Source organism: Gorilla gorilla, chromosome 18 (genome assembly GCF_029281585.2).
Source record: "Gorilla gorilla gorilla isolate KB3781 chromosome 18, NHGRI_mGorGor1-v2.1_pri, whole genome shotgun sequence".
Taxonomy (NCBI): Eukaryota; Metazoa; Chordata; class Mammalia; order Primates; family Hominidae; genus Gorilla; species Gorilla gorilla.
In genome coordinates this window covers 84,386,642-84,397,708 of record NC_073242.2, presented here as the reverse complement: position 1 = coordinate 84,397,708, position 11,067 = coordinate 84,386,642, and the positions used below count along the sequence as shown (strand labels likewise).

At 52.3% G+C, this 11,067-nt stretch overlaps 1 protein-coding gene across 2 annotated transcripts; it reads right to left on the bottom strand.

Moving 5' to 3' along the window:
* Nucleotides 1–775: 775 nt before the first annotated feature.
* IRX6 (iroquois homeobox 6) lies at nt 776–7,567 on the bottom strand. 2 transcript variants are annotated; one of them, XM_004057656.5, is made up of 6 exons: nt 6,401–7,567; nt 4,939–5,196; nt 4,141–4,250; nt 3,653–3,960; nt 2,222–2,833; nt 776–1,234 (listed from the first exon to the last, which is right to left on the bottom strand). In XM_004057656.5, the coding sequence occupies exons 1-6, from the start codon at nt 6,443–6,445 to the stop codon at nt 1,227–1,229; spliced, it is 1,341 nt and encodes a 446-aa protein (XP_004057704.4). In that variant the 5' UTR covers nt 6,446–7,567; the 3' UTR covers nt 776–1,226. The 2 variants fall into 2 exon arrangements, with proteins under 2 accessions (XP_004057704.4, XP_055220676.1); XM_055364701.2 differs by having other exon boundaries at nt 782–1,231; nt 6,401–7,429.
* Nucleotides 7,568–11,067: the final 3,500 nt, after the last annotated feature.

Here is an 11,067-nt window from a genome sequence, read left to right as displayed (position 1 = left end):
TTGGAAACGCAGCTCCCCAGGGATCCAGGCCTTGGGCGCACACCCCAGCTGCCTTTCGTCCTGCCTTCCCGCTTCATCTGCTCTTCGGAGCTCCCCTCTAGGGCACTGCCCCGGGTCCCTGCTTCCCTGTGAGCAGCGGTGCGCTCACTCCCTGGCTAAAGCCAAAGCCACTAGACGCGGGACGCGAAAGCAGGCAGCCTCCCCCACCCAGCATTGCGCGGGCGTCTTTAAATCTCTTACCCCCAACCCGGTCGCTCGACACTCCTAGCAAGGGGGACAAAGACCCCTTCCCTGCCCGTCAGTTCCCATTGGTTGGCCTGTACCGGAAGTGTTTGCTGACACTTTTGATAAAACGGGAAGAATGCCCCCTCTCGCCTCACACCGACCCTGAAAGCTGCCTGACCTCCCCATTAGGTTCAGTTCGATCGGAGGAGCGCGGTCCTCGTCACCCCTCCCCCAATAAACTTACAACCCAAGTACGAACCCGGAAACAGATGCAGTTTCCAGATAAACATCCTGACAAGTCCCACCACTTCCCACGCGCATGACCCGCGAGGTGGTCAGCTTGGCTCCACGGATTGGTTACGCAGCGGTTAGTCCGCTGAGCTGCAGGCGCCACGGCCTTGTCGGTTACCTTGTCAGTTTCTTTCCCAGCTACTAAAGGAACTGAGGTATGCAGCCCACGCCGCGCTGTCGCAAGAATCCCTGGCCGCAATGCATCTTTGCCTGCACACCGACCTCTCAAGCACCTCTGGCAAAGATAGGCCACACTACATGGGTTCGGACTGATTATTTTTAAGGACACAAGGGCTTAGGAGGGGGACAAGACGCACAGGGTCCTTATTGGCCGGGTCAGTGATAAAGTTACAAAGTGAGTGGGGGTGGTGGAGGTGAGAGACAGGGGTGAGCAGGAGAGGAAGCCTTGCTGAATCCACAGGAGGAAGAGAGACTTGGTAGAGTCGGTGGGTGGGGCAGACTCCCAGCCTCCCACTTGGCCTTCCCCAAGGTGCCCTGCCATCTCCCGTGGGGTCTGCTAAGGTTCAAGTCGGCCCACCACCCCAGCTCTGCGTGCAAGGACAGCTGCTAGGAGGGTTTCTGTGTGTCTGTCTCTTAGGCAAAGTGAGAGCTCCTGGTCCCTGGCAAGGTCTGGCAGCTTCTTAACCTGGAGATGAATTCGAAACGTGGGGACCATTTCCAAGATTCTTTCGCAAATCGCAGCCATTGCGCTAACCTGCTGAGAGAGGAAAGGTTGATTAAAACCCAAAGGCTGCTTAGTGGCAGTTCTTAGGAAACCTCTGGGTCAGCCATGTCTCTTCTGAAGGCAAGCAAAGGGTCTAGAGGCAATTAGCTTGCCAGAGGTAATGTTTGGATCCGTTGTGTAAATTCAAATAACAGTGTAACCCACTTTTCTAAGCCAGCAGCTAATCCTGACAGAAATTACTACAAAGAGCCGAATCTGACAGTAATTGCTGGAGGCTGCCTCATGCTTGGGGAATGTCCCTTTGTGGGATGAAATTCCCTTCCACCAGGTCCTTAACACAGTGAAAGAACCAGCCAGCATCAGGGGACACTGATTGGCAGTCACTGGCCTGCCTGGTGATGAGCCCTTGGTAGAGTGCTCTCTAGGGACAGTACCAATCTGGGGCCTGAAGCTGCTGACCGCAGGGGCATGTCTACAACTTTCCAGGGGTTTTGGTGGGACACAGAGAGGGCTGCAAGCTGGACTTAAGCACTGACCTTAAATCTGTGGTGTGCGTCTGGCCCACAATCTTAGACTTCTCCAAAAGCCCTGGTGCCTGCCCAACCCTAGTAAACTCTCTGAGCAGCACAGCAGGGGACCAGCGAGTCTCCTTTGAAGGGCAGGCAGGGGACAAGGGCGATTGTGCTAGAGGAGCATGGTGATGCACACCTGGTGGATTTGGCAGTACACTGGACAACACGAATGCAGAGATCCTGGTTGTCCATCTCTCGAACGGCTTTCTAAGTGATTCTAGGTAAATTACAGTCTGCCTGTGAGTTTATTATTATTTGACTTTTAAATAAGGGAGTACTAGAACCTATCTCTACTCTTCCGTCTGAAAGAGTGCTGTAAAGCAATCTCCCGTCAGGTCTGTGGGAGACCTGGGCAGACGGGAATGGCAGAGGGTGTGCAATTGCCGGGCGGGGCGGTAGGTGGGTGTCTTTTGCATAGATACTCCCAGTGCCGTTGGGGGCCCACTACCTTCTGCTCCAGACGGGTACTGGCACTGCACTACAGGCTCGCTCCTCCGCGGGCACGGCGCACAGTTCAGCGGTAGTCCCTGCAGGGCAAACCTGGGGTTTCCAAAGGCTTTGGGTATGCAGGAAGACTCGTCGCACGCGGAGTCTCTGGGGACTGAGAGTCGCCGGGCAGAGGCAGGAGGCTGTCCAGGAATCATATGGCACTCAGGACTTCGTGGCCTAGGCCGGGCTGGGGGTGCACCTTCAACAGCGCTGGCTGCCGCGGTGTGCGCCAGAGACCAGATGCGCGGTTTCTCCAAGCATGGGTAGTGCATGGTCAACCTACGGCCGCCTGTCTCCGCCGAGAGGAAGTCAGCTTCTTCCGATCCGGAAGGGTCATTGAAGGAGAAGCGGGGCGCAGCCAGGCCGCACTCCCTGCGCTCCAATCGGCCCTCTCGAGCTGCAGCGCACGGCCCAGGCAGTGACTGCGCGCCCTTTCGGAACTCCGTCAGCCTGTCCGCAGCTGTGGCCACTACCTCCTCGTCTTCAGCTTCCTCCTCCTCCTCCTCCTCTTCCTCCAGGTCTTCCAGATCACTCAGCCGGAGCCCCCGGGCCTCCTGGCTAGCAGTAACTTCTGCAGGAAATCAAGAGCGAGTGAGAAAAGCCCCAGGGCCCAAGGGAAATCCGAGGAATGTCCATCCCTGAGAAGCTTTTAGCAAGAAGCGCCCTGCACTCAGGGCATCCGCAGTGTAATTCACCAGACCTGCCGTACCACCCCTTGCATTTGCCCCAGGGTTGTCGGCCGCCTGTCCTTGGGAAAGAATTCCTGCCCCAGCCCTGCAACCACCCTTTAGCGGACTCCTCCTCTCGCGAGCAGTGCCAAGCCAAGGAAATGCCACTTGGCGCTGCCTGAGTTCTGGATCTCAGTTTCTCAATTGTGAAAAACCAGGGGGCAGTTTTTACTCGATTTCAACATCTACAAGTGGCTGCTGTTATATCATTTAATTCAGCAAATATTTACTGAGCGCCAGCTATGTGCCTGCCATCATTTAGGTATTAGGTGTGTAGGGCGTATGGGCAGCAAGTGAGGCTTCTGGTGGAGCTGCCATTCTAGAGAGGGAAGTTGGGTATGTAAACTTTCTCACAGTGACAAGTATGGCAAAGGAAATCCAAACAGGCTGGCAGAACAGAAAATAACTGGGAGGCTATTTTGGCTTGGGTGAGGCAGGAAGAACTTTAGGAGGTAACACTTTGATGTCAAGAAGAAGCCGGTTGTGTAGAGAATTACAGGTAGAAGGCAGTGCACAGGCTAATGCTCTGAGACAGGCAGGGAAGTGCAAGGGTAAGTCTGAGGATCTTCCAGAAAATCTACCCTACAGGGCAGCTTTTGAAAGACCAAACTGCTTGATGACTTGTAAAACCCTTGAGGTGGGGTGGTGAACGTTTTCAGTACCTTTGGTGTCAGCAGTTAGGCAGCCTAGTGAGTCCTCCTCTCCTCCCTCTGCCTTCCTCTCCTCCCCACCTTTGTTCTTGGGCGCCCATGTCATTTTGTTCTCTTTCTTGAGGCGCCGGCGTGCGTTGGCGAACCAGGTGGACACCTGGGTAAGGGTCATCTTGGTGATGATGGCCAGCATGATCTTCTCACCCTTAGTGGGGTAGGGGTTTTTGCGGTGCTCATTGAGCCAGGCCTTGAGTGTACTGGTGGTCTCCCGGGTCGCGTTCTTTCGGCGACCGGCGCCACTCAATTCCACTGCGCCATACCTGTGGGGGAGAACCTGGCTCACATTATAGAAGAGGAACAAGGAACTGCAGGCAGAGGACAGTCTGTGGCGTGGAAGTGTGGTTCAGCTCCCTCCCTCTCCCCTGCCGCCATCCACCCTACCTTGGCAGTGGGGGAGGAAAGAATCACAGTGCCAGTCACCAACGCCCTTCACTCCTTACCGTTCATATTGGTACTGCCCCAGAGTCCGCTCATAGGGATAATAGGCTCCTGGTTGTGCCAGGCTGGATGTAAAACTCCCTGCAGCCTCCTTAAATTCATACTGTGGATTCTAGAGGGAGAGGAAACGAGAATTCAGGAGTACAGCTGGGGAGGGGGCACATGGGGTGGTAGCTAAGGGTCTGGTTCAAATCCCAGTATGGCCACTGGTACTGGCCGTGTGACCTTGGGCACAGTTGCTTAACCACTCTGTGCCTCAATTTCTTCCTTGGTAAAATGGGGATAATAGTACTTATAGGTTATTGAAGAAGACCATGCTGGCAGAATGCTTGGCAGAATCCCTGGTGCAGAATAAGCAGTAGTTAAATACTAGCTGCTGTTATTACTATACCACTTGTCCCTCCCTCCTTTCCCCCGTTACTGCCCCCCCTCCCGCCCCCTGCCCCACAACACACACCAGCTGGGGCACTTCCTGCTTTACTCTTCTTCAGGAGCTTTTCTCTGACCCTTTGTATCTCTGTGACATTAGGCAAAGTATTTGAACTCCTGTGCACCTCTATTTCCTCATTCTTAAATTGAGATTAATGATTACTTGCCTACCTCACAGAATTAATAGAAGTATAAATGTTTTCTAAACAGTATGAAGTTCTGCAAACTGTAAGGTACTGTATTTTTTTGTCCTTCTTATACACAGTCCTAACCATTTCCTTTCCTCGGGAGGTGCTGGTCTTTCCTTGACTTCCTCTGGATTTCACCTGTCTCTACTGCTCACTCCCCTGGGACTCCACTACTGTACTCACCAGTGCCCCATACAGTGAGGGGGGCTCTGGGCTATAGGGCAGGTAGCCAGGGTAGCTCTGGGCAGCTGCAGCGGCCGCATAGGGGGCTCCATAGATGCCCAAGGTGGCGCCCAGCTCCGGTCGCGCACTGCCCAGCAGTCGACTATCGTAGGGTGCGCAGCAGAGAGCGGGCGCTGGGGTGGAGCCTGATGCCACATCTGAGACAGAGCGTTGGGTAGATTCGCAGCATGTGGTGCTGGAACTTGCCGACACCAGAAACTACAGGGGCAAGAAAGAGGGCACTGGAGGTCAGAGAACCCCCCACCCCCGCCCCCACTCCCGCTGAAGGGAGCTAGAAACAAAGAAGAGAAAATCAGATAATCAGATTGCTCCTTCATTCATTCCTTCATTATGCATTAACTAAATGCCACCTGGGCTGAGCATTCTGTTAGGTGCTGGGACGGGAATTATAAAACGCATTTTAACCAAACTGCCCTTATAGATGCTCCTACTCCATTGCTAAGGCCCCAGAGCCCCAGGAGGCCGGGAAAATGTGAACCTTTTGAAACCGGAATTAAAGACACCAAACCCTCGGCCCCCTTCCCTACCCTCCTCCCAGGATCCTGCAAAGGCGGAGCTAGAAGGTGGCCTTAGAGACCATTATTAACGTCTCATTCCTGCTCCCGTTCTATAGATTGGGAGTGGATAATCAGAGAGAGTATGAGACTTGTCTAAGATCACCCAGCAGGTCAAAGGTCGAGCCGGCACTAGACAACAGGAAAATACACTCAGAACTCTAGAGAAAAGCTGGAGAACAGTGGAGGGGGTGTCCGCAGAACTTTCCCAGGAAACCCTTGTCATTGCACAACATCCACTTTGGTTTGGAAAATCGAGGGAACCAGAGAGCTCGGGCCCGCCCAAGGAAGGGGTAGGAGAATAGCCGAGGTCAACAAATGAACAACAATATGGTGAGATGGACAGCGTTGTAGCCTACAAGTTCTTTCTTTCTCTTTCTTTCTCTTTCTTTCTTTCTTTCTTTTTCTTTCTTTTTCTTTCTTTCTTTTCCTTATTTCTTATTTCTTATTCTTTTCCTTATTTCTTTCTTTCTTTGTTTCTTTCTTTTTCTTTCTTTCTTTCCTTCTTTCTTTCTTTCTTTTCTTTCTTTCTTTCTCTCCCGGCCACCTCAGACTTCTGTATAGGAGGAGGCCTGACTGGGAGATCCCTGTGATCCCACCCACCTCACTGAGCGCGTGGTCAGAGTGCTCGTGTTTCGGGTCACAAGATTTTCCAGCGTGCACTCCGGGGTGAAACGTTCTCATTTAGGGACTGGGGATGTCAGAGGAGGCTGTGACACATTACCCTGGTCCTTGCTCCTTCTGGCTTCCCCCAGGACACAAGAGGAGGAAGATCAGAGGCAGGCGCCGTGCACTAGGCACTCGTTCCACCCAGTCTGTCCCCTATCCCCCACAGAGGCGCCTCTTACCTGGGAAGCGCCGCGGTACGGGTGTCCAAAGTGTGGGAAGGACATGGTGGCTGTCCCTGGCCCGTCTCTCTCTTCCCTTTCGAGTTCCCGTCTCAGCCCAGCTGTTCCGCGCCCCCAGCAGTGAGGCGTCTCAGTTCCTTACACCGCTGCGGATGCCCAGCGCCGGTTCCTCCGCCTGGTTGGCCCCAGTGGAGGCAGAGCCGAGGGCAGCCCGGCTGCCGAGCCCTGCGCTCCGGAAGGCGCCCCTCCGGCCCGTGGGGTCCGGAAGACAGAAGGGCCCATGGATGGGCAGGGGAAGGAAGAAGATGCGGGTTCCCAAAGGCGCGTGGTGGCGAGGTGAGGCGCGGCGCGGCGTGGGGCTGTGAGGCTCCGGAGGTGTCCCAGTCCAAGGTGGCCAGAGGCTCAATGTGACGTCACGGTAATCCCGGGCCGCCAGACGGGACCCCGGGCCCCGGGACCCTGAGCCACCAAGCGTGCCAAGCGCAGCCAGCCCGTGCGCGCGCGCGCACTCTCACCCACACTCACACTTGCTCCGGCAGGTTTGTGCAGCTGGCGAGGAACGTCAAAAACCCTGACCCTCTCTGCTCGGCGCTGAATCCTACCCCTTTTCGCCTGGAGCTCACGCGCGCGCGCACACACACACAACCTCTCCAAATTACCCGGGAGAAGTAGGAGAAACGCCTCCCTCTGAGCCGCGCAGGCCCCGGGCGCAGCGCGCTCACCTCCTCCCCTGCGGCCCGGAGGAGGCGAGAGGCAACCGGGGCGGCGAGGGAGGAGAGAATACAAAAGAAGAGACAGGAGAAAAGTGGGGGAGAAAGGCAAGAGGGAGAAGGAGGAGGGGAGAGGGGAGACAGGAGTCTGAGTGAACAGAGGCGCGCGGGGGAGGGGGAGGGAGCTGGGGTGGGCGAAGGCTGGGCGGAGGCTGAGCACTGGCAGGTGGAGGAGAGCAGAGGCCCGGGGGAGAAGCCTCCAGCCCGGTTCCTCCGCCCCTGCGCTGAAGGAAAGTTTGCTCACGCTACAGGCCCGGCTCTCGTTGGAGCAGCTCCGGGCAGCGTCGGTGGATCCCACTGGCCCGCCCATCTTTGTCCTCGGGGATCTGGTTCTCCGCCTCAGCCTCCCCAGGACTCGGGCTAGATTCCGGCTCTCCCAGCCCTGGCCTGGCCCAGGGCCTTGACCTTGGAGCTTCTCTGCAGCTGCCTGGTCCTCGAGTAGGCCGGATAGCGCCCCCTCGAGGCTGAGGCTCGGGATCCCTCAGATTCCGTCGGGAAACTCGCCAGGTCCAATCCCTGGCAGCCGCAGGCTGCTTGCTAAGATCCCTGGGCATCTCCTCCGAAGGCAAGGCTTGGCTGCCTCGCGCGCGCGCCTCCTGCAGTGGCCGCGGGGCAGCCAGGGAGCCTGAAGAAGGCGCCCGGTCCGGGCTGCAGCCCCTGCGCTCCGCTGGGGGTGGCGCTGGAGAGCCGCAGTGGAGCGCTCCGGGAGGGCGGCCCATTCCCTGCGCTCCTCCTGGACGCCGGGCTGGGCCCAGCGGTCTGACCACCCCCTCACTCCATCCCAGGGGTCTTCAAAGCGGCACTGATGGGTGGGCGGTGGCGGGGGTGGGGGAGGCTCGTTGGTACCCAGGAAGGGGCTGCCTCCTCTGGGCCTGGCCCCGAGACATGGAACCTCCAATTTGCGAGCACGGTAGACTGCACATCTGAAGGCTCAGTACTCTGGCCCCAGCTGCCCTTCTGAGAGCCTCCAACCCGCGACGTCTAGGGGTGAAAAGGGACTGTCGGTCTGGTAGGGGAAGGTCTTCGGTGGGCACTGCAGGGATCCAGTGGGATTTGCAGGCCAGAAACCTCAGAAAGCCTTGCCTTTCACTTACCGGGGTCACCGCGCTTTATACTTTTAAAATGCTCTCCCAGGCTCTTGCTGCAACTCCTCCAAGGAGCCACAGGGGTTGGTTCAAGGGCCCAGTTTTATTTTCTAGTTGAAACACGAGAGCCTGTGGCCCAGAAGATAGCAACGGCTCTGGGTTCTTGTATGAGGCGGGGCAAGGTCTGGGGCCCTGGACGGGGCGAACCTCAACTCCAAGTTTGCCACTAGCACCTTACACTGATCTCTTTAGCGTGACATCTCTAGGTCCCCACACTCCGTTTTAAAAACACATTCTGCAGAATGCTCAAGGAGCTTAAAGAAGCCACAAACCAGAGACTCCTCTGCTTAAGAGATTGTTAACATGAGGACAAGCTCCATTCTAAATACTAACAAATACAGCTACTTCTGCTGCTGCTGCTGTTACCTTGGAGAAACCTTGCGTTCATCCAGGGAAACTCCTAGTTAGAAAAACAATTATAGTCCTCACCAGATTGACTTAGTGATAAAAATTCACAGTAATAGATAGATCCCTTGATTTTTCAAAATGCACTTTGGAACTATCCACACATTTGCAGCTTGGATACATCTATGCTATTTTTTTAAAGTAAGAGTTGGAGAGTATTCATTAAATTCATCCCTTGGGGAAGATTACTGCTAATTAATTAATTGCAAACATTTCCAGAGGGAAGGTATGTCAATTGTAAAGTAATAAAATTAGATAGTAGAAATACTGACTCAGCAACTTCGACTGCCCATTTGTTCCTAAGCAGAATTTTTTTTTTAAATTTTATGACAGAAAAATGGGGCTGGTGGTGGAGAAAAAGCATTAGCCCTGTCCCTTGGCGATATGGCTGCAAAGGAGAAACTACCATATAGGAATTATTGATTTTTAGCTGATTTATAAGACCTCTGTTGTATCAATGCTGTGTGCAGGGCCTCCAGGCCTACTTCTTGTCTTTGCTCTCTAGGATTTGAGAAAAGCAACACAATTTTTTAAAAAGAAAAGAGGATGTTGAGGAACAGTGGGGAAGACAATTGGGAAGTAGGACTATGAAGATATCTCGGCATTTTTCTTCTTCTGGAAAGACAAGCGAACAAACAAAAGAGCAGGTTTTATGTTAAGACACCTTTTCTATTGTCCTCAAAGTTGCTTGATGGTTTTTTGCAGCTTCTATCAGAATACTTCCCAGGGAGGAAGGCCTGCCATGTCTCCTCTGGCTTCCCAGCCTTGCAAGACCTTGATTTAACATTTCCTTCCCAGGGAGAGGCTGCACCCACGGTAAGCCTCCCCTGTTTTGCTGACATTTGATTGTTACCACCTTGAGCATTTAATGGGGTTTCCTAAAAATGGTTTTTATGAAATGTGCCTACTCTTCTTGTTATTTTGGGACCCTCGTAACAAAACAATGCCAGTGGGTTAAGCCAATATCAACCTCTGTCTGGCAGAAACCTCAGGTGAGAAGATGTCTGTTTCTTGGAAAATCTGATTGAGGGGAAGCTGCAGTGGAATTTGCTTTTGTCCTCCTGACGGTTCACAGACTCCCACTTCAGCAGCCTTGGGCTTCTCCACCCCGGCAGCTTTTCATTGCTTTGTTCAGCACTGATTAATTTAGTTTCGGAGAAAAAGCCCCAATTGTATATGTGTACACATAGAATTTTATTGAAGCAAGTAAATAAATCCATCAAATATAGACCCTCCCAGTTATATTTAAGGGAGTCATTCCACCTAAAGTATTTTAAACAAATGATAGAGATTCTTTTGTTGTACTGTGCAACATGCCTGATAGTTCCTCTAGCTGCTCATTAAAACAAATGTGAAACAAGTTAAACAATCAAAAGCCTATCTGTACCAGAGAGTACTAATCCACATTGTTTATTTGAAGCTCTTATTGCTTTGCTTCAAATGCACTGAAGTTCCTGAGCAGGCAGAGTAAAGTATGTATGTTTCACAATAAGCTTGCATGCAGGTACCACAAAAAACAAACAAACAATAAAAGAGGAAAAACAAACTGTATTTCATTATTTTGGGTTAAAAATGTCTATGATTTTCTAATGATTTATAAAGACAGCAGATTTTACAGGGGGAAATATAACAACCTGGAAATGCCCCAAATCAACTTCAAATGCTTCAAATCCCAGATGGAATGAGTGAGTACATGAACATAATAACAGAGTTGAAAATGTGCTAAATTATATTTTTTAAGTATGGATTTTTTAGTGACTGTTTTTGAACTGAGAAGAATAACATTTCCTCAAATCTATGCATGAATGAACAAGTGCATCTGGACAGATGCATCTATAATTTATACTGATCAGTCACCGCAGGTCTCATGGAGTAAAGCCGAAATGAACACTAATTGTTTTGACGGAAGTAGTGTGCATGGCATCTGATTGTGAAATGCAGTGAGTCCCTGCCTTGCCTGAATACATATTGTCAACAGCAACTCTGGCATCAGGAGGGGAAAATAAAAAGACAATAATTCCCAGATGAGAGTGTTGAAGCCTCTTGTCAAAAAGGTGCCAAATAGAAAGAAAGAATTAACTTCTTCGGGATAAAGTAAAAAATAAGACTGAATGAAGAGGTCTTGGTTTGACAGCATTGTACTTCAGTTTAGAGTTAAAATTAATAAAGTGTGTTAATAATAGTAAAATTCTGTAGCATTTGTTGAGTGCTTGGGAGCTTTCCTAAACACCTCTGCTTTATCTTATTTAAGGCTCATGATAAGGATATTGGAGAGGTGAGAAGCAAGTCTAAGGTCACACAGCCAAGTAAGTGGCAGAGGAAGGATCAGACTTCAGACCTCCTGATT